Source organism: Leptonychotes weddellii, chromosome 11, assembly GCF_054177405.1.
Source record: "Leptonychotes weddellii isolate Sample4059 chromosome 11, ASM5417740v2, whole genome shotgun sequence".
NCBI classification, from domain to species: domain Eukaryota; kingdom Metazoa; phylum Chordata; class Mammalia; order Carnivora; family Phocidae; genus Leptonychotes; species Leptonychotes weddellii.
This window is the reverse complement of record NC_138379.1, coordinates 50,929,959-50,953,551: the sequence shown is the minus strand read 5'-3', so window position 1 is coordinate 50,953,551 and position 23,593 is coordinate 50,929,959. Positions and strand designations below refer to the sequence as shown.

Here is a 23,593-nt window from a genome sequence, read left to right as displayed (position 1 = left end):
CCCTTATTAGATATATCATTTACAAATACCTTCTCCCATTTAATAGGTTTCCATTTTGTTTGATGGTTTCTTTTGCTGTGCAAAAGCTTTTCCTTTTGATGTAGTCCTAGTAGTTTATTTTTGCTTTTGTTTCCCTTGCCTTAGGAGACATATCTGGAAAAATGTTGCTATGGACCATGTCAGAGAAATTACTGCCTATGTTCTGTTTTGGGATTTTTGTCATTTCAGGTCTCATTTAGGTCTTTAATCCATTTTGAGTTTCTTTTTGTGTATGGTGTTAGACAGTGGTCCAGTTTCAATCTCTTAGACGTAACTGTCCAGTCTTCCCAACACCATGCATTGAAGATAATTTCCCCATAGTATATTCCACAGTGTGTCCATATTACCCAAAACGATCTACAGATTTGATGCAGTCCCTGTTACAATACCAATAGCATTTTCACAGAGCAAATAATACTGAAATTTGTATGGAACCACAGAAGAGCCTGAATAGCCAAAGGAATCTTAAGAAAGAAAAAACAAAGCTGGAGGTAACACAATTTCAGATTTCAAGATATACTACAAAGCTATAATAATCAAAACAGTATGGTACTGGCACAAAATAGATACCTAGATCAATGGAATAGAATAGAAAGCCCAGAGATAAACCCACACTTATCTGGTCATTTAATCTATGACATGACAAAGGAGGCATGGGTATTAATGTTTTAAAACAGAAGACAAACCCATTAATCTGGTAGGAGGAAAATGTTTTTTCTTTAAATTTCCTTTTTGGGATGCCTGCGTGGCTCAGTCAGTGAAGCGGCTGCCTTTGGCTCAGGTCATGATCCTGGGGTACTGGGATCGAGTCCTGCATTGGGCTCCTTGCTATGCAGGGAGACTGCTTCTGACAAATAAATAAAATCTTAAAAAAAAATTTCCTTTTATTTTTTAATTATTATTTTTAAAATTTCCTTTTTAAAAGATTACTAGTGAAGCTTCATATTTGTGTTTCATTTCTATTTCCTCTCTTCAGAATAAACTTTTCATATTCTTTGCTAGTTTCACATGTGGGGTTTTGTATGTTTCTTCACCGTTTGTAGAGGCTCATAACGGAGTAAAAATTTGAACCATTTGAAAATGGTAGATCTGTCAAAAGCTTTTGCAGACTCAAGTAAGTAAAGACCATGATGCATAGCTACAGTTAGTATTTATATTGCCTAATGCCATTTTGTCTGTGATTTTGTCATACAATATGTTTTGAGATAAGATTCACATACAATAGCATTCACCTTTTCGGTAGAAATAATACAAAGTATGTTCTCTAATCACAGTGGAATGAAATTAGAAATCAGTAACAGAAAGAAATTTGGGAAACTCCTAAAAATGGAATTTTTTTTTTTAAGATTTTATTTATTTGACAGCGAGAATGGGAACACAAGCAGGGAGAGTGGAAGAGGGAGAAGCGGGCTTCCTGCTGAGCAGGGAGCCCGATGTGGGGCTCTATCCCAGGACACCGGGATCATGACCTGAGCTGAAGGCAGACGCTTAACAACTGAGCCACCCAGGCACCCCTAAGTATGGAAATTAAACAACATACTCCTATATCACCAATGGGTCAAAAAAGAAATCAAAAGAGAAATTAGAAAATACTTGGAGATGAATGAAAACTTGGGGGATTTAGCTACAGCATGCTTAGAGGGAAATTTATAGCTCGAAATGCCTGTGGTAAAAAAAGTCAAAAGATCTCAATCAGTAACCTAACCTTCCACCTTAAAACACTGGGAAAAGAAGAGTGCACTAAATACAAAGCATGCAGATGGAGGGAAATGAGAAAGATTAGAATGGAGGGGCGCCTGGGTGGCTCAGTCGGTTAAGCAGCTGCCTTCGGCTCGGGTCATGACCCCAGGGTCCTGGGATTGAGCCCCACATCGGGCTCCCTGCTCGGCGGGAAGCCTGCTTCTCCCTCTCCCTCTGCCTGCCGCTTCCCCTACTTGTGCTCTCTCTCTGTCAAATAAATAAATAAAATCTTAAAAAAGAAAGATTAGAGTGGAAATTAATGAAATAGAGAATAGAAAAACAGTAGGAAAAAGTCCGTGAAACCAAAAGCTTGTTCTTTGAAAAGATCTACAAAATTGACAAACCTTTAGTTATATTGCTCAGGAAAGAAAGAGAAAATTACCAGAATCAGAAAAGAAATAGAGCACATTAATACCAATGTGATAGAAATAAAAAAAGATTATAAAAGAAAATTGTGAATAATCATATGCTAATAAAATAGATAACTTAGATGAAATGGACAAATTTGTATAAAGAGACTACCAAAACTGACTCAAGAAGAAGTAGACAATCTGAATAGACCTATAACAATTAAAGAAATTAAATTAGTAATGAAAAAAACAGAAACCTACTGACAAAGAAAAGCTCACCCTCAGATGGCTTTATATCAAACATTTAGATAGGAACACCAGTTTTTCACTTTCCCCCAAAATAGGAGTGAACACTTCCCAGCTCATTCTATGAGGTTAATATGAGCCTAAAACCAAAACCAAAGACCTCACATGAAAAGCAAACTCTAGACCAGTGTTTTTTTATGAATATGAATGTAAAAATCCTTAACAAAATACTAGCAAGCCAAATTCTGCTATTTGTAAATAGGATTATACACCACAACCAAATGGGATTCATTCCAGGAATGCAAATTGGTTCAACATCTGAAACTAAATTAAAAAAAGAATAAAAGACAAAACTCCATGATCATCTTAGAGTAGATTTAGAAAAAGCATTTGATAAGATCCAATATAATTTCATTATAAAAACACTTAAAAAAAAGCCTGGGAGTAGAATAGAACCTCTTTAGCCTGATAAAGGCTGTGTGAAAAACTGACAGCTAACATACTAATAGTGAAAGATTGGATACCTTCCCCACCTAAGATCAGGAACAAAACAGCTCTGTTCTTGTGTCTTATGTCTATTCTGCATTGTGCTGGAGGTTCTAGCCAAGGTACTTAGGCAAGAAAAGGAAATAAAAGGCATCAGTCCTGGGAAGGAAGAAGTAAAACTATCCCTGTCTGTTCACATGACATGACCTTATATATAAAAAATTCTAAGGAATCCATTTAAAAACCATTAGAAGTAATAAACAAGTTCGGGAATGTTGCAGGATACAATATGAATGTATTAAAAAATCAATTGTATTTCTCTATATTTGCAGTGAGCAATATGAAAATGAAATTAAGAAAATCCATTTATTATAGCATCAAAACTAATAAAATACTAATACATTTAATAAAAGAAGTAAAAAACTTGTACTTGAAAACTATATGGATTTTCACAGGGAACCAGGATAGCCAAAACAGTCTTGGAAAAGAAGAACACAGTAACAGGTACACTAGCAGATTTCAAAACTTAACTAAGCATCAATAGGTACTTGTAAAGATCAGTGAAATAGAATTGAGAACCCAAAATTAATCCCATGTATCTTTGGTCAACTGATTTTTTGAAAGGATACCAATACCATTCAATGGAGAAAGAACAGTCTATTCAACGTGTGGTGCTGGGACAACTTGATATCCACCTGCAAAAGAATGAATTTGGAAACTTAACTAACACCATATGTAAAAATTAACTCAAAATGTATCAAAGACCTAAATATGTCAGCTAAAACTATAAACTTCTTAGAAGAAAACATAGCTGTAGATTTTCATGACCATGGATTTGCCAGTGGATTATTAGATACTACAAAAGCACAAGGAACAAAAGAAAAAATAGATAAATTGGATTTCATCAAAATTGAAGAATTATGACTGGAAAGACACTATCAAGAAAGTGAAGACAGTCCACAGAATGGGAAAAAAATACTGGCAAATTATATGTCTAATGCCTAGACTATATAAAGATCTCTTACAACCTAACAATAAAAATACAGATAACAATTTAAAAATGGGCAAAAGATCTTAATAGGCATTTCTCCAAAGAAGATATACAAGTAGCCAATAAACACAAAACGATGCTCAGCATCTTCAGTCATTAGGGAAATACAAATCAAAACCACAGTGAGATGCTGTTTCACACCTTTTGGATGGTTATACTAAAAAAGGCTTGACCATACCAAGTTTTGGTGAGGATTTGGAGTAATTGGAGCGCACCTCCGTTTCCGGTGGCAATGTAAAATGCCTCAGCTGCTTTGCAAAATAGTTCAGCAGTTCCTCAAAAAATTAAAGATACAGGCTTACTATATGATCCAGCAATTCCACTTGTAGGTATCTATCAAGAGAACTGAAGCATATTCACACAAAATTTGTACATAAATGTTTATAGCAGCAGTATTCATAATACTCAAAAGGTGGAAACAACCGAGATGACCATCTCAGCAACTGGTGAATGGATCAACAAAATACAGTGGAATATTCTTTGACCATAAAGAGGAATGAAATATTAATATACACTACAGCTGGATGAATCTTGAAAACATGTTGAGTGAAAGAAGCTACAAAGTTACAAAAAACTTACATATATGATTCCGTCTATATGAAATTTCCGTAATGGGTAAATCTAACAGAGACAGAAAGTTGATTAGTAGGTAGGTACTTAGGGCTGGGATAAATAGAGGGATATGTGGTTGGTAGCAAAAGGGCATCTCTTTGAAATGATGAAAATGTTGTAAATTAACTGTGATGATGATTGTACCCATACATAAATATACCAAAGACCATTGAATTGTGTACATTAACTGGATGAATTGCGTGGTATGTGAGTTATATTTCAATAAAGCTGTTATTATAAAAAATTCACCCTTTGAATTTGAATTGTGGTGAATCTTTCAACATTTCTGTTGTTTCTTTGGCTGTTGTGAATAATGCTGCTCTGAGTATTTGTTTACAAGTTTTGGTTGGAAGAACGTTTTCAGTTCAGTTTTGGGTCTATTTATTCTGGGAGTGAAATGGCAGGGCCATTAAACCTATATTTAACTTTTTAAAAAAATTTTTTAAAATTATGGTAAAATACATGAATTTTTTTAAAGTGAATAAATTTTTTAAAATTTAAAAAACACACATAACATAAAATTTACCATTGTAATCATTTTAAAGTGTACAGTTCAGTGGCATTAAGTATATTATGCCACCATCACCATCATTCTTCACCCATCTCTTCACTTTGCAAAACTGAAACTTTATGAGTTAAAGAGTAACTTCCCATTCTCCCCTCACCCCCAGTCCTTAGCAAGATGCTAGGTGCCTTTCACTGAGAAAGAGAATTCTGGGAAAGTATTGGGTTGGGACAAAATCCAGACACCTCAGCAATTTCAAACTTACCCCCCAAATTGTAAAGTAATGTACAGCTGCCTGGGTGGCTTAGTTGTTTGGGTGACAGACTCTTGATTTCAGCTGAGGTCTTGATCTCAGGGTTGTGAGTTCAAGCCCTGTGTTGGGCTCCATGCTGGGCATGGAGCCTACTTAAAATAATAATAATAATGATGATGTAAAGAATTTCCATATATCCTTCTTCCTGGTTCACTAATAGTTAACATTTTCCCACATTTGCTTTATCATTATCACTGTGTATATATGTATTATTTTTTCCTGAACCTTGTAACAATAAATTGCAGTCATAATGCCCTTTTTCCACTAAAGTAATACTTAAATACTTAAGTGTATTTCTTAAGAAGGATATAATTTGGGGGCACCTGGGTGGCTCATTCAGTTAAGCATCCAACTCTTGATTTTAGCTCAGATTATGATCTTACGGTCATGTGATCTGGCCCTGTGTGGGGGTCCACGCTGGGCGTGAACCTGCTTAAGATTCTCTTCCTCTGCACCTGTTCCCGCTGCTCCCCCCCCCACCCCCGCATGCACACGCATTCTCTCTCTGAAATAAATAAATACATCTTAAAAAAAGGATGTAATTTTTATAAACGCAATGCAATTCTGATAATCAGGAAATTTAACTTGGTACAATACTAATACTAGTCTCAACCTTTATTCACATTCTACTGATTGTCCCAATATTATCCTTCATACAAATTTTTCTTTTCTGGTTCAGGGTCACAGAATGCATTTAGTTTTCATCCCTCTTCATAATTTGGAAAGGTCCCTCAGCCTGTCTTTGTCTTTCATGACCTTGACATTTTTTAAGAAATAGACCATTTATTACAGAATGTCTTTTAATCTGTGTTTATCTGTTCAGTCTGTATAATCTGTATTTCCTCTCTTTAGATTCAGGTTATATATTTTGGCAGATATACCACATAAATAATATTTGTTCTCAGTTTATCATATTATAAGGCACAGATGAGGTTTGACTCATTATTGATGTTGTTAACTTTGATAATTGGTTAAGGTGATGACTACCAGGATTTTTGTTGTAGAGTTACAATTCTTCCTATGATTAATAAGTGATTTGTGGGAGATATTTTGAGTTAATGTAAATATTCTCTTCCCGATCAAATTTTTACTCACTATTTTAGAGACTACTAATAAATTTTGCTGAGTCAGTTGATACTCTGGTCATTGCAAAATCATGATTTTCTAACTCTTATTCCTTATTAGTTGACATACTACTGTAAATAAATCTTTCCCTCCCTCCCTTCTTTCCTGTCTCTCTCTCATTTTGTTTAATATATTATAATCCATTTCTATCATTATTATTGTTTGAAGTTCAGATTGTTCCTTTATATGTCTTTCAAATACAGGGTACGAATCTGCCATATTTTTTGTTTCACAGTAGGAAGAAAGTCATGCCTTCAAGTACTCTTAACTCTTCAAAGTTCATCTCATTTTATCCTGTCAGTAATCCTTTGAGGTACATGTACAACTAATCCTCATTTGAAAAGATTTGGTTCACAGATTTGGCTAGGAAATTAATATTCTTTTCATATATAGCATTTGTACTGAAGTTGGAGATCTGCTTTCCTTCTTATCTATGAAGATTTTTCCAGTAGAACAGATATTCTTGTCATTTTTTTGTGTAAGGCTTTCTTAGAGCCTATTTTTAATTCTTGTCTGTCTCCATCTCCCCTTTTCATCCAGTCTCTGTTTCTTTTCTGTTCCTTTAATTCTGTGGCATAAAGTATAGTAAACTCTTAAAAGACATAAAGCATTTTAACATTTAGAAAATTCTACTCAGATATTATGTATGGTTTGTTAGGAGAGTGTATCTGTTAAAATCATTTGCATACAAAGTACACTGAATTTTTGTCTGCTTGAAAACAATCCATATTGAAATTGAATGAGTCATTAAGTTATTTTTGTCTTACTTAAGGAACTTCATTCTCAGATTTTCTTGATATACTTAGACATTGATTTTTTTTCCCCTATAGCAATAGCTTTAAACTGGTTGGTTTAGCTTATTTTTGACACGGACTGCTCTTATTATTGGGGATGTGGTTTGCTTACTCACTCCATTAATATGAAAATGACGTCACTTTAGTGGCCTGGGTGTAACACCAAAATAGCATCATCTGCAGAGCAGACACACTAGGCAGCCATTAGTGATGATGGCGTGATGCAAGAAGCGACCTGTAGGGCGCCTGGGTGGCTCAGTTGGTTAAGCGACTGCCTTCGGCTCAGGTCATGATCCTGGAGTCCCGGGATCGAGTCCCGCATCAGACTCTCTGCTTGGCGGGGAGTCTGCTTCTCCCTCTGACCCTCCCCCCTCTCGTGCTCTCTGTCTCTCATTCTCTCTGTCTCAAATAAATAAACAAAATTAAAAAAAAAAAAAAAAAAAGAAGTTACCTGTATGGGGTGGACATCGCAGAAGTGTAACTGCTGCCCTGAGGCTGTGATTTGGACTTCCACTGTCCTTTGACCTAACACTCAGTGTGCAGTATAATAGGCTCATTATGTAGCAGTGTTGTATGGTTACCTTAATAGAAGCAGGAAGGTTTCAGTTTGTTGTTTGAAAATCAAATAAAGTATTTGTTACAGTGGAAGCAACCTTCAGGGGCTGGTGGGTCAGTCAACAGTTTAGTTATGAGAAATGATGTTTTCATACTAAAATAGTTTGTTAAAAAAATCCTGTTTTATTAACATTGTCAGCTTCATATCTAAAGTTTCTCATAATTTCTCAGTTTCACTGTCTTAATTTGATTGTTAATTTTGAGCTTTATATATAAGACATTTTGAGGACATGAGTGTATGTTTCACATTTTTGCAGCCTAAATAACTTGGAGGCAAGAATTAACTCTGATCTAAAATGTTTGAGGGAACCATTTTTATAATGAGAGGTTCTGTTTCTGAGCACCACACCCTCAGCATAGTGGCTTTCTCCCCAGGTTTCCTTTGTTCTCTTCTCCAAGTAAGCCTACCTGCCCATCCCATATCCACATGGGACATAGCTTCTCACCTAGTCTAGGTTCCTGCTTAATTCAGGAATCTTCTCCGGGAGCATTCTGGTGTGAGCCAGTAACAGGTGCTCTCTACCTTTCATGACAGACTGCCCTGTTGTCAGATATCCGTCACTAGAAAGTTCATGCTTGTGTGTTCTAGGTCAGCAGACCTATTTCATCCAGGTGCCCACTCTTACCTCTGACCCTTCTCCATTTTCTGTTTTTTTTTTTTTTTGGCCATCACTTGGTCTTCTTTTCCTTGCCTGTTCTCCTTCTCTCTCTTTTTTTTTTTTTTTAAGATTTTATTTATTTATTTGAGAGAGACACAGCGAGAGAGGGAACACAAGCAGGGGGAGTGGGAGAGGGAGAAGCAGGCTTCCTGCCGAGCAGGGAGCCTGATGCGGGGCTCAATCCCAGGACCCTGGGACCATGACCTGAGCCGAAGGCAGGCGCTTAATGACTGAGCCACCTAGGCACCCCTCTCCTCTTTTTAAGTAGGTTGTTTTTTTTTTTAAGTACATGCTAAGTGCTAGGCACTATGCTAGGCACTTGTACTTACTGAATGTCTATTATGTCCCAGACACTATTAGCTAATTTCACATACAGTAATTCTTTTTGGGGGGGTGTGGGGGGAGAGAGCGAGAAAGTGAGTGAGTGCAAGGGCACAGGGGGAGGGGCAGAGGGAGAGGGAGAGAGAGAATCCCAAGCAGACTCCATGCCCAGCACAGGGCTGGATCCCACAACCCTGAGATCATGACCTGAGCTGAAATCAAGAGTTGGATGCTTAACCAACTGAGCCACCCAGGCGCTCCCATACAGTAATTCTTAAATGAGTTCATTTAGTATACTCACCACAAAACTTCATGGTAGGAGATATTATTCCTATTTTTACAAAGTAAGGGTTTCTGTAAAAACTTGTGGGGTTTATGGGGCGCCTGGGTGGCTCAGTTGGTTAAGTGACTGCCTTTGGTCATGATCGTGCTGGGATTGAGCCCCGCATTGGGCTCCCTGCTAGGCAGGGGGCCTGGTTCTCCCTCTCCCTCTGCTGCTCCCACTGCTTGTGCTCTCCTGCTCTCTCTCTGTCAAATAAATAAATAAAATCTTAAAAAAAAAACCCAAAAAACTTGTGGGGTTTAGTGAAGATCACATAGATACTACGTAGCAGGGCCAGCAATCAAACCTAGGTTTGTCTGACTTAAGTCCCTGTTCATTCAGCTATGCTACTTTGCCTCTCAGACAAGAGATGAAACAATTTATGGAACCCACTTTGTATGCAAAGCTTCCTACACTTCCTTGAGGCATTCTCTGAACCTGTTTGGGTGTGGTTCTATCATCGCTGCCTTTTTCTTTTTATGTTCTTAAAAATACACTTGTTCTGGGGTGCCTGGGTGGCTCAGTTGGTTAAGCGACTGCCTTCGGCTCAGGTCATGATCCTGGAGTCCCGGGATCGAGTCCCACGTCAGGCTCCCTGCTCAGCAGGGAGTCTGCCTCTCTCTCTGACCCTCCCCCCTCTCATGTACGCTCTCTCATTCTCTCTCTCTCAAATAAATAAATAAAATTAAAAAAAAATACACTTGTTCTTATGGATAATGTAATATTTTTCTTTTTTTAAAGATTTTATTTATTTATTTAAAAAAGATTTATTTATTTGAGGGGTGCCTGGGTGGCTCAGTCGTTAAGTGTCTGCCTTCGCTTCAGGTCCTGATCCCAGGGTGCTGGGATCAAGCCCCACATTGGGCTCCCTGCTCCACGGGAAACCTGCTTCTCCCTCTCCCACTCCCCCTGCTTGTGTTCCCTCTCTAGCTGTGTCTCTCTCTGTCAAATAAATAAAAAAAACCTTTTAAAAAAATTAAAAAGATTTATTTGAGTGAGAGAGCATGCATGCACACAGCAGGAGGGGCAGAGGGAGAGAATCTTCAAGCAGACTCCCTGCTGAGCGTGGAGTCCGATTCGGGGCTTGATCCCACCATCCATGAGATCATGACCTGATCCAAAACCAAGAGTTGGATGCTCAACCAACTGAGCCACCCAGGCACCCCAAGATTTTATTTTTAAATAATCTCTACACCCAACATTGGGCTTGAACTTATGACCCCAAGAGAGTCACATGCTCTACTGACTGAGCCAGCCAGCCGCCCATATTTTTCTAATGTTTATGAAACAGTATGGCTATTTTATTTTTTCTTGTGTGTATTTAGACTGTTAATTTTTTTTTAAGTCTCAAACTTGCAGAAAAATTGCAAGTCCAGTTATAGAGAACTTTGTTTTTTTGTGAACTATTTTAGAATAAGTAGCTAACATAGTGCCCCATTACTCCTGAGTGCTTCATTGTATATTATCTATAAAAAGATATTTTCCTACATAACTTCAGTATGATCATCAACAGGACATTAACATCAGCATATGCTACCATTTGATCCTCAGACCTCACTCAGATTTCACTATTTGTACCAATCATGTCTTTTATTGGTAAAGGATCCAGTTCAGAACCACATGTTGCATTTTAGTCACATCTCATTAGTCTTCTTCAATCTGGAATAATTCCTAAGTCATTACTTGATTTTATGACGTTGACATTTTTGAAAATTGTAGGATAGGTATTTTGTAGAACCTTCCTAAATTTGGATTTGTCTGATATTTTCTCATAATTAGGTTTAAGTTACCGCCTTTGGCAAGAATATCACAGATGTGATGCTCTTATTGCATCCTGTTAGGTGATTTTGATTTGTCCTATTACTAATGATGTTAACTTTGATCACTTGGTTAAGATAGTGTCTATCACATTTTTTCACTGTAAAGTTACTCATTCCTTTTGAAATGACTAAATATTTTGTGGGGTGGTACTTTGAGACTATGTAAATATTCTGTCATCAAACTTTCAGCTTGTTTATATCAGTTACAAACTCACAGATTCCTTGTTTATTCAATTCAATTCTGTTACTATATTCACCTTGATGTTCAAATTTTCCTGATTTGAAAAACAACAACAAGAACAAAAACAAATTTCCTGATTTGGCCAAATAGGAGCCCCTTTAAGTGGCTTCTGTGTTCTTTTGACTTCTGTTTTCTTCGAATACTTCCTTCTTTTCTGGCACAACAAAATAATCCAGGTTCATCTTGTACTTTCTCTATTCTAGCTCCAGAATCAGCTATAATATATTTACTTATCTGATACATCTTCCTGTTTGTTCAGTGTGTGTGTGTGTGTGTGTGTATTACTTATACAAAGTATTGGTAGCCTGGTTAGCTAATCACAAGAATTGGTTGTTAATTTAGTGTCAGTATCTTTATCATGTAGTAATTAGAAACCGGAGTGATTCTTCATGCTGGAGACTAGTGATATTTGGGAGTAACAGTATAAATATATTTGAGGAAAACAGGTATTGTGGAGCTTTTTAAGTATTTAAGGTGCAAATGCCCAACTCTGTACATAGTGAGCAAAACTTTCAAAATCATGAAGTTATTTATGCAGCTGAGTGGGGAAACAAGCCCTGGACTGAGTGGGTGTCAAGAGTGTTCAAGGGCGCCTGGGTGGCTCAGTCATTAAGCATCTGCCTTTGGCTCAGGTCATGATCCCAGGGTCCTGGGATTGAGCCCCGCATCGGGCTCCTGCTCAGTGGGAAGCCTGCTTCTCCCTCTCCCACTCCCCCTGCTTGTGTTCCCTCTCTCACTGTGTCTCTCTCTGTCAAGTAAATAAATAAAATCTTAAAAAAAAATGGAGTGTTCAGTAGCAGCTCTTCCACTAAATTATCTGTGTGTTTTTAGACATATCACTTAATCCTTATGGTCCTGTAAAACCTGTAAAATAGGGGATTGGCAAATAAAGGCAGGTGGAGAGAAATGGGTGATTATTGAGTGTACTTCCAGAGACTGTTGTGATTTCAAATCAGTGATTTCATTTATAGATAAAAAATCCTGGAAAATTTAAACTTGAAGGGATTATCTAAAGATACTTTTTTGTATTGACATTTATATATGTAGTTACCTTGAAATGAAACCATATGATATTTTATCTGTGACCATCTACCTTTCTTACTATTTTAGATTATGGTAACAATAGCTAATAATCTTATTAAGCTTATAGTATATCAAGTTGGTTTTTTTTTTTTACATTTATATCCCTATTGGAGTCTCATGATAACCCTGTAAGTTAGCTGAGGCAGCTATTACTGTCCTTTATAGATGAGGAAGTGAGGCTCTGAGAGGTGACTTGATTCTTGACTGATTTACACATATCATGAGTCAGAGCTGAAATTTGAACACACACACACACACACACACACACTTTATATTATGGAAATTGCAGGTTTACTGTTATTTCCAGTTTTAAGTGTACATTTGACAATTTTTTTATACTGTGCAGTCTTTTTCATAGATTTTTCTCCTCTCATTTTTTGTTGTTGTCTGCTCCAGTATTTTTATTTTTATTTTGCTCTAGTACTTAAAGGAAATCATTGACATCATGTTATTTAAATCATTAATACTTCAGTATATATCTATAACTGATGATTTTTTAAAATATAGCCATGATGCAATTATTAACCGTTACTCTATATCAGTTCATACCAGTTCATATTAAAATTTCCTTAATTGCATTAATCATATCTTTTTATAGTTGGTTTCTTTTGGATTAGCATCCAAAAAGACCTATATATTGCATTTGGATAGTCTGTTAATTTTTTTTTAATCAGTAACAGTTCCCCCTTTTGTTTTTATTTTTTCTTTAAATGCCATAAATTTATTGAAGAAACTGGGTCATTGGTCTTATAGAATATTCTACATTCTGGATTTGTTTGATTGCTTTCTTTTGGTGTAATGTCAGTGTCGACAGTGGGAAATGCGCTATTTACTGGTTTCTTTGTTCTTTTGATCTGGACTCCATTAGTCCTTGATGTCTTTCTTGCTTTCTGGTGCAAGGTGTCCCAGGCTCTTGCATATTCCTTGCTCCAGTCCTGAAACTAGCCATTTCTGTAAAGAGATCTGTGAACCCAGATTTTAAAACTTCACGTCCCATTCACTTTTCTCTATACCAGTGTCTTTGAAACTGAGCGTTGTGATCCATTGGTGGGTAATGCAATCAGTTTTATAGGCCATGATGAGTATTTTTTTTTAATTTTATTTTTAAATAATGTCTACGCACAGTGTGGGGCTTGAAGTTAACAATCCTGAGATCAAGAGTCATCTGCTCTACTGAGCCAGCTAGGCACTCCATCATGATTAGTATTTTTTTGAAAATCAAAGTAGAATTAAAATATCAGAGTATATCACAAGATGTAAGGATAAATAATGTTTTGTTAAACTCTCTGTATATGTATTTGTATGTGAATACTATGTTGCAGTATAACGGATATTTCTTATAGTGGGTCTAAAGAATTTAAGTCAGAGTTCCATGCCATATTACCATGTACTGTACAACCTCATTTCTTTAAAGTATTTTTAGTTCCCGTTACTGAATTACGCAAATAGCTTATTTCAGTAGCATTGGACTAAGTATAGCAATAGATAACTGATAATTTGTTAAAAATACTGGTGAGAAGAGCTAACATGAAATAGATCGACAGTACTTAAGTGTTGACAAGGATGTGGCACAACTGGAACACTGTGCGTCACTGGTGGAAGTATAAATAAGTTAGTACAACTGCTTTGGAAAACTGTTTGCTACTTGGTATTGTCTTTTTAAGCTGAACATATACATGTCCTGTGACCCAGCAATTCCAGTCCTAAGTTTATATCCAACAGAAGCCACATTCAAGCTACCACAGTCATAGTAGCTTTATTAAGAATAGCCAAAAACTTGGGGCACCTGGGTGGCTCAGTCGGTTAAGCGTCTGCCTTCGGCTCGGGTTATGATCTCAGGGTCCTGGGATTGAGCCTCATGTCAGGCTCCCTGCTTAGTGAGGAGTCTGCTTCTCCCTCTGCCCTTTACCCTACCCCTGCTCATGCTTGTGTGCTCTCTCTCCTCCCTCTCTGTCTCTGAAATAAATAAATAAATCTTAAAAAAAAAAAAAAATAGCCAAAAACTGGAGGAAAAAAAACAAATATCTACCAACAGTGGATTGTGGTGTATTCACAAAGGGAATACTACATGGTAATGAAAATGAATAAACCATTGAGATATGCCATACTATGGATGAATCTTAAATACATAATATTAAACAAGAGAGGCCAGACACTATTTGATTTTACCAAGTATAGAAATAGGCAAAATAAATCTGTGTGTTACAAGTCAAGATAGTGACTATTTTTGATGGTAGTGGAGTAGTTGCGGGGAGTCGAGGGGTTTCTGGGGTGTTGGTCATGTTCTGTTTCTTTATCTGGGTGCTTGTTGTATGTGTGTATTCATTTTGTGAAAAGTCATTGAGCTGTATACTTAAGCTTTTTGCATTTTTCTGTATGAATATTAAAAGTTGTTTTTTTTTTAAGATTTTATTTATTTATTAGAGAGAGAGATAGCGAGAGAGGGAACACAAGCAGGGGGAGTGGGAGAGGGAGAAGCAGGCCTCCCGCCGAGCAGGGAGCCTGATGCGGGGCTCAATCCCAGGACCCTGGGATCACACCTGAGCCTAAGGCAGATGCTTAACGATTGAGCCACCCAGGCACCCCTGAATATTAAAAGTTTTAAACATTTATAAATTTTTATTTCGATTTTAGATTTGATAGCATATAAAATGCAATTTAGAGGCCATTTTTAAAGTACTTTCTCTTAACAAGGCAAAGTGCTAGCTGTTGGGAATGCAGTGATGAACAATTGGTGATCTTATTTTTAAAGGACTTGTGGTTCTTTTGGAAGAACATACTCAAGTAACATGATCCTAGAGAGACTGTGGTGAGAATGTAGTGTTTGAAGTCATTCCTAAAGTTGATACTTACTTTGCTTCTGGTTTTTTGTTTAGTTTAAGCTATCTTAATCATGTCCTTTTGTTCTCTCTTTTCTTTTTATAGCACCTCACAGATACCTCCCATGGTGTAAGAAATAAGTGCCTGCAATTACTTGGCAATCTTGGGTCTTTGGAGAAAAGTGTCACAAAAGATGGAGAAGGCCTAGCTGTCAGAGATGTCCAGAAGATTATAGGGGATTACTTCAGTGACCAAGACCCACGTGTCAGAACAGCAGCTATAAAAGCCATGGTAAACATGATCATGGAAACTAAATGGTGACAGTTTTGTTTGTTTCATTTGTTTTTTAACTTCATGGCTACTGTTGGATGCTTTCTGAACCACCCTAGGATATACCGTATGCACACTTTGAGGAATGTGATGGTGGCATCACAGGACTCAAAGGCACACATTCCTTCTATAGCAGGTGTGCTTTTCTTTGGGCCTTTCTGCTTTCACCCATATTTGGGTTGCTATCACCCATATTTCTGAAACATGGAGGGTACAACTTACACCTGTTACAATACCAAGTCACATCCCTCCTCCAGGTCCCTGGAGGGGGATGGTGTTAACCATTTCTTCTTCAGCCTTCTTGTCATTATTGAATATTTTTCTAATATCCCCTTGGGACACTAGATGGATTAGATTTATTAAATCTCTGAGTGTTTCTACTAAAATGTTTTCAACCAGATTTCTTATTTATATAGCACTGATTTTGGCTAATGGGAACTATGTTGATCCGATATAATGATCTGAAAATATATGAGATTGTGGGGAGACGTTGGGAATATTGACCTTTTTTTTTCCCAAATACTTAAACTATATTTTTATTATCTAGTTGCAGCTCCATGAAAGAGGACTGAAATTACACCAAACAATTTATAATCAGGTACCTTAAACAATTACTGTCTGGAAGGGGAGGTGGGATAATGAAGCCGGGGGAGTGGCATACTAGTTGTCAGAATTTGAAAACATAGAACAACAACTGACAACATTAATTGGGATGAATGTGAAGTTGTATCCAAAACATACATTTTAATAAGAGGATGGAGGATATATAATTGAATAGCACTAATACATGTAAAAAGGACTTTTAGGAGGATTTGGGTAGCTCAGTATGAATACCAGAGGACACAAAGAGAAGTATAGTTTTCAGAATAAGGAAAGTGGTGGTGTCACTGATCTCTGGTTGGGCCAAGCATGAAGTCAATTCTGGGCACCATACTTGACATACTAGAGTATTTCTGGAGGAGGATGACCAAGACCGTGGGATCATATGAAAAAATATTCATGGTAGTTGTAGTATTGGTAAAGAAAGGCACAATGAAGTTGTAGTATCACTAGGAGAAGCTGATCCAACTGCCTAAGGAAAAGGCCTTACAAGGTGGTATTTCTCTTGTAGAATAATTGAATGAATATAGAGACAAGCAATCTAAATCCATGTCAGAAACCAGATTTTGCACCAAGAATGGTTTTGTCTTTCAGAGGAAGATGTCAATTAGTTAAACCCCTGTGACTGATGTGTAAACCAAGTTTATTATTTTACAAAATGAAATAGAATGATCTCAGAATGGTTATGTTGGTGTGACCAGCACCTTCTCTCCCTATAGGAAAACTCTGTGGGAAGCCAAATAATTAAAGGAAACTTAGGACTCAGAAGTGATTTAGATATTCAATGGCATAAGACCATGTCAGTTAACTAGGCAAGCAATGATGAGGTCCTCAAGGGAGTGAGGATGGAATGTTGGAGTGTTTGAGATAGGAGGTTGAATTAGGTACCATAATTAGGTACATACCGGTTTTGTTTATGTTAGTTTGAAGGGTTGATGGGACATCCATGAGGAAAATTCCAGGCTGTAGATAGTTGTGAAGGTCTGGAATTCAGGAGAGATCAGAGCTGGAGATAGGTAATTGAAGCCATCACTGTCTAGGGGGCATGTGGATATTTAGGGAGAGTAAGAAGATTGAAAGAGATGAAGCATGGAAGCCATGGGTAAGGTCCAACATTTAAGAGGTAGACAGAAGAAAGGAGCTGAGGAGGAGCCAGTTGGAGGAAGAGGAAGAATATATTCCAGAAAAGGCAGGAGGGAGCTCTCATAGTCAACAGTATCAAATGCTGGTAAGAGGTCTGCTAGAATAGGACTGAAATCTACCCATTGGACCTAGCAACAAGGCAGCTGTTAGTGAGTTTGAAGAGAGCAATATTAGTAAGAGTGTTGGGGGTAGAAGCCAGATTAGGGTCAGTTGAGGTGAGGCAGTTCAGTAGTGATTATTGACTATACTTCAAAGAAACTTGGCTAGGGGCTCCTGGCTGGCACAGTGGGAGGAGCATGTGACTCTTGATCTCAGGGTCGTGAGTTTAAGCCCCACGTTGGATGTAGAGATTACTTACTTACTTAAACAAACAAACAAACAAACAAACTTAAAAAAAATAAACTTGGCTATAGTAGGATGGCAGGATGGAAGATGGTAGAAAGGGGCATAGAATTAAGGGAAGGCTTTTTGTAGTTTATTTTTTATTTTATTTTATTTTACTTTATTTTTATTTTTTAAGTTTTATCCATTGTATTTTAAAGATAGCTGCTACCTATGTTTATGTGTTGAAGGGAGAGCCAATGTTTGGGGAGAAATTGATGATAGAAAAGACAAAGGGGTATAAATGGTGGAGTAAGTTTCTTGAGGCAGAAAATCAAATTCATGAGCTGATTCATCCAGCAAATATTAATGAGTACCTAATGCTGGTTGTACAACACTGAGCTTGTTGGATAGGATCCATGCCCTTCACATTCTCTTGGGTGAGACAGGCAATTAACAAATAAATAAACACAATAATTATAGCATGTGAGTAGTGCAGTAAATAAATAGGGTGCTGTAATAGAGAATCACAAATAGGACCTATTTTGGAGGATGGTAAGGAAGGGCCTGTGTGAGGAGATAATGGGATCCATAGTAAAAGTAGAAAGATTAGGAATTAGGATACTTTTTTCTCAGACATTGAGGAAACAACGTATGGGAGAATACAGGTATAAATGAATTTATAACTGTTATGGAATAGTTGGGAGAATTTGTGCCTGAAAATTTTTATTTTTCTCTGATAAACACGTAGCCTTATGGCTGGAAGTGGGGTAAGGGCCCAGCGGGAGAGGTTAGGACAAGCTGCCTTGGGTAATGGAAGCGGAAAGCACAGGTGTAAAAGATTTCAGAGTAGGGCCCATAAAGTTCCAGATCATGAGCCACCAATCCCCTAGAGAGTGTAGTCTTTGCTAGTGCTCTGCTGCCCTTGTGAGCAGTAGAGAAGTTGTTGGGTTTTTAGAGCTGCTGTAGCAGAAGTCTTGAAGGGGTTTGTAAATGGTGAATGCTGACGGTGCTGTCGGAACTGAAGTAATGGAAGGGTATGGGGCAAGGAGAAGGTGGCTCATTTGGAGAAAAAGGGTGGGATTAAAGCACTGGTTCTCAACCAGGGTGATTTTACTCTTTAGGGGATATTTGGCAGTGTGGAGATATTTTGGGCTTTTGCAACTGCTGAGGAGAAGGAAGGGGTGCGGTGCTACAACCATCTAGTGGGTAGAGACCAGGGATGCTGCTAAACATGTTAACCATGTAGAGGACAGCCCCTCACAACAAAGAATTGAACAGTCCAAAATGTCAGTAAAGCCAAGGTTGAGAAACCCTTGTTAAACACATAGGTAGATTAAGTGGGACTAAAGAGTTAAGTGTGATGGATTAATTCATGGAAATGGAGGAGCTGGTGGAGTAACATGTTATGATGAGAGCATGGAATATAGGATTTTCAGATTCTAGAAATGGAGTAGTTCTGGGTGTTGGTGAGGTCTAGGGTGTTGCCATGTAGGTGGAGTAGGGATACTCCATTTCAGACCAAAGGAAAGCAGAAAAATCTGGCCTCTTTTGGCAGCTTAGCATTAAAATTACACATTTATTTAGAGTTCTTAAGTTTTCAGGTTGTCAGTCAGAAATTTGTGCTTTGATTTTACAGAAAGGGAAAAATACCCATATTTGGTGTTTGAGCCTGTGAGAGTAGCACTCTGGGCTCCCAGCAGACTTCTCTGGGATTGATGCTATTCTAGATGGCTTTTGTGCTGTCAGTGTGTGGTTCTGCCTTCAGACGTGGGGTAAGAGTCAGAACACAGAACAGAGCCAGAGCAGCTGACAGAGGCCAAGAATTCTTTGTTGGGCAAAGGTTCAAGAAGTTAAAACTACCCACAAGTATTTTGATTGGCATCCTTATCCAGCCACCCTGTCTTCATTTTGAAAATGGTTTGAATATCACCTGGGAAGACACAGAACTAACGGACTTTTGGAATTCTTGTTTGCAGGCCTGTAAATTGCTGTCTGATGACTATGAACAAGTGCGTAGCGCTGCAGTCCAACTTATCTGGGTTGTCAGTCAGCTCTATCCTGAAAGGTCAGTGTGGGTGTAAGCCAGCTTTTGTTCATTGCTAAGCCATTCTTCTCCCATCATGCAAAAAGCCCTCCTCCAGAAAAGGAATGTTGGTTAGATTTTTAGAAAGCTTTGTGGAACAGGGGGAAAGTACAGATCCTGATAATTAGGATGCTTGTTTTTCAGCTCTGCTGTGAACTTTCCGTGTACCCTGAGAAAGATACTTCCTTTCTGGGCCCCAACCTTCTCATCTATAAATGAAGAGATTGGATTGTCTTTCTCAAGTGCTATCTAGCACCCCCCCCACTCTTTTTTTAATCTTTAAAATTGTTTGAGGCCCATTTTAGTAAATACAAATGCCAGATAAAGATACTAGGTGAGTTTGAGCATAATGATCCTTTATGTAGTGTTTTCCTCATTAAAAGTGTTTTCGTAGTAATTAAATCATTCTCACAATGATTCTTTGAAGTAGAGAGACAAATATTATTTTATTTTATAGAAGAGCTCCTTCTATAAGAAAAAGTAGTTTTTTTCCTCTTCATTAAACTGCCTGCTAAAATTGGAAAACCAGAATGAGTTAATAACCTATAAATCCCCAAAAAAAGAAAAAAAAGAAAAGACTAATTGGAAATTGCCTCTTCTAGGATCAGATTTGCAAGTATGTTTTATATTGATTTATTCTATGGTTTACTATATTGACAGCAATGCAATTATAGGAGAGAATACTCTTAAAGATCAGATTTGCAAGTATGTTTTATATTGATTTATTCTATGGTTTACTATATTGACAGCAAGCAATTATAGGAGAGAATACTCTTAAAGATATGAAATATTCTGTGGTAGTTAGTTTTTGGTATCATTGTAAATCTTTGAAACTTTGGTGGGCTAAACACTTGTATTCAAGACACTGACAATTTGCAGTGTAACTAAAAGTGTTGTTTCATACTCCCAGAGTGATTTCTTCACTCTGAAATGTATTCCATCACTCTTGGATTTGAATTCCTCAGTTGTCATTTTGCATGTGTTTGTGAGTGCCAATTTTCATTGGTCATTCTCAGTTTATTGAACTTGCAGCTTTAGGGTCATGTTTAGTCATTTGTGGTTTTTTTCTTTTAATTTAGCATTGTCCCAATTCCTTCTTCTAATGAAGAAATTCGCTTAGTTGATGATGCGTTTGGAAAAATTTGTCACATGGTCAGTGATGGTTCCTGGGTGGTTCGAGTTCAGGCTGCAAAGCTATTGGTAGGTTATACTTTCTTTAATGAACATGTTGCCTGTTACACTTGTACAAATGTTTTGAGAAACTACAGATAGGGACAGGTATCATCCACTTTTAGAAACCCTAGTATTTCTAAAAATAAAAAGAAATGGCCCACTTTCCTATGGAGAAGTAGTCTTGTAGAACTAGAAAGAATTTTAAGGATAAGCCGTTTAACCTTGTTAGCATATGAGACAGCCAAGGCCTAAAGAAAAAGGAAAATAAAAATAAAAATAGTTGCTTTACTAAGCACCTGTTACGTATATATGTAAGTGTTTATAAAAATGTATATAAATGTCACAGCAAAAAAATCTGAGATTCTTTTTGGATGCTTCCCTTTTGAGGGCCCCCAGCTCTGCCAGTCTTGGTAAGATTGTTGGCTAAATACTTTGAACCTAACTGTATGAACACAGATCCAGTGATAGCCCCACTCCCAAGAGCAGTATTTATAGGGTAACTGATGAAACTTGTGTAAAACATTTTCATGGAATAATGAGGAATTTGGATGGTTTCAGTATTTCCTGCTTATAGATCATTTTGCTTGTCTGTAATACAGAGTTAAAAAAGCCAGTCGTTACTGATTTTAGTTTTGAATTCACTTTTTTTTGGAAAGCTTTTATTTGTCAGAGAGAGAGAGAAAGAGTGCACGCACGCACAAGCAGGGGGAGTAGCAGGCAGAGGGAGAAGCAGGCTCCCCGCTGAGCAAGGACCCCGATGCGGGACTAGATCCCAGGACCCTGGGATCATGACCTGAGCTGAAGGCAGATGTTTAACCGACTGAGCCACCCAGGCGTCCCTGAATTCACATTTTAAAGCTTTGTTTTGGTTAGTGAATATTTTATTTTATTTTATTTTATTTTTTTAAAGATTTTATTTATTTATTTGAGAGAGAGAATGAGAGAGAGAGAGCACATGAGAGGGGGGAGGGTCAGAGGGAGAAGCAGACTCCCTGCTGAGCAAGGAGCCCGATATGGAACTCGATCCCGGAACTCCAGGATCATGACCTGAGCTGAAGGCAGTCGCTTAACCAACTGAGCCACCCAGGCGCCCCTGTTTTGGTTAGTGAATATTTTAAAATTCAGAACAAGTCAATCATTCTTCAGATTCTTTCATTCAGCATTTATTGAGCATCTGTAGTATGCTGTGTGTGTATGCATGAGGGGGATGTTTTAGAGGGATAATTCAGTGATACATCTTCATCTGAGTTGGCAGTTTAGAAGAGTAATCCTTAAGGCAGGATCATTCAAATATTTCATTTTTGAACCTCACAGGATCTGAAATTTATGTAAATGTAAAAAATTATCTATGTAAACTATCTGAATAATGAATTACACTGGTGAATTTAAAGGGTTTCCACTTAAATGACTAACTTGAGTCAGGTGCTTTATGTTTTAAATTCAGTGATTTCAGATCCAAATAGCTCCAAATTATATAAGCAATTAGGTTTGTACTTCAAAAATAATAACAGTCTAATCTTATAATAATCATTGTTACTATTGATAGAGTCCCTAGCCTACTAAGCTATGTACTTTTAGTCATATGCACATATTTAGACATATATACCCTCATAAATACTCAGTTTTTGCAAATAATTTTGAGTTCTTTTAAACTCTTGGAGGTAGATATTCTAGTATTCATTTTATAAGTAACAAAATCAGGTTTAGAAAAGTGATATAACTTATCAGCGGCTACATAGATAGTAAATGACACTTCATGATCTAAAACCCATGTGGATTCTCTTTCTAGTGATGGTCCAGTTACACATTCAGAACTGTGGTTTTACAGTTAATGCCCTGCTGATTTACTGGTTCCTCTTTGTAAGAAAAGAGGTAAACTCCCCCTACTCCAACACTTGAGTAGACAAAACTGTCATCAGGTAAATTGCATATAGTTTTCAGACACATATTCATCAAGTCAGCAAACACTGAGCATAGTCTCTGTCTTCAAAAGAGTTGATAGTCTGGTAAGTTGACATAAGCAATCAGTTAATTACAATGGCTGGTACTCCTAGAAAAGAGCACCTAACATAGTGAAAGAAGGCTTCGTGGAGGAGGTTTTATCAATATGACTCTTTATTTTGGTTAACAGTTGGCTTATGTAGATGGCTGCTCCCATGTTGGGGGCATAGATATTTACAATTGTTAGATCTTCTTGTTGGATAGACCCTTTAAAAATGATATAGTGTCCTTCTGTGTCTCTGACTACAGTCTTTAGTTTAAAATCTAATTTGTCTGATATAAGAATTGCTACCCCAGGGGCGCCTGGGTGACCCAGATGGTAGGGCGTCTGCCTTCGGCTCAGATCATGATCCCGGGGTCCTGGGATCGAGCCCCACATTGGGCTCGTGGCTCAGCAGGGAGCCTGCTTCTCCCTCTCCCTCTGCCTCTTCCCCTCCTCATGCTCTCTCTCTCTCTCTCTCTATCTCTGTGTCTCAGATGAATAAATAAAATCTTAAAAAAAAAAAAGAATTGCTACCCCAGCTTTCTTTTGAGGTCCGTTGGCATGGAATATGGATCTCCATCCCTTCACTTTCAATCTGGATGTATCTTTAGGTTCAAAATGAGTCTCTTATAGACAGCATATGGATGGGTCCTATCTTTTTAGCCAGTCTGCAACCCTGTGCCGTTTTATGGGAGCATTTAGGCCGTTCACGTTGGGAGTGATTATTGAAAGATATGAATTTATTGTCATCATGTTGCCTGTGAAGACCTTGTTTTTATAGATTGTCCCTGTAAATTTCTTTTCTATATCACCC

The 23,593-nt window shown here is 37.6% G+C and overlaps 1 protein-coding gene across 2 annotated transcripts in view; it reads left to right on the top strand.

The window, feature by feature from the left end:
• INTS4 (integrator complex subunit 4) overlaps window positions 1–23,593 on the top strand; it is a 110,824-nt gene that overhangs the window by 29,955 nt on the left and 57,276 nt on the right. For both annotated transcript variants that reach the window (XM_031034733.2, XM_006739512.3), the window contains exons 5-8: window positions 15,248–15,433; window positions 16,020–16,070; window positions 19,516–19,604; window positions 20,702–20,822. In XM_031034733.2, coding sequence (XP_030890593.1) covers window positions 15,248–15,433; window positions 16,020–16,070; window positions 19,516–19,604; window positions 20,702–20,822 — 447 coding nt within the window. The remainder of the gene's footprint in view (window positions 1–15,247; window positions 15,434–16,019; window positions 16,071–19,515; window positions 19,605–20,701; window positions 20,823–23,593) is intronic.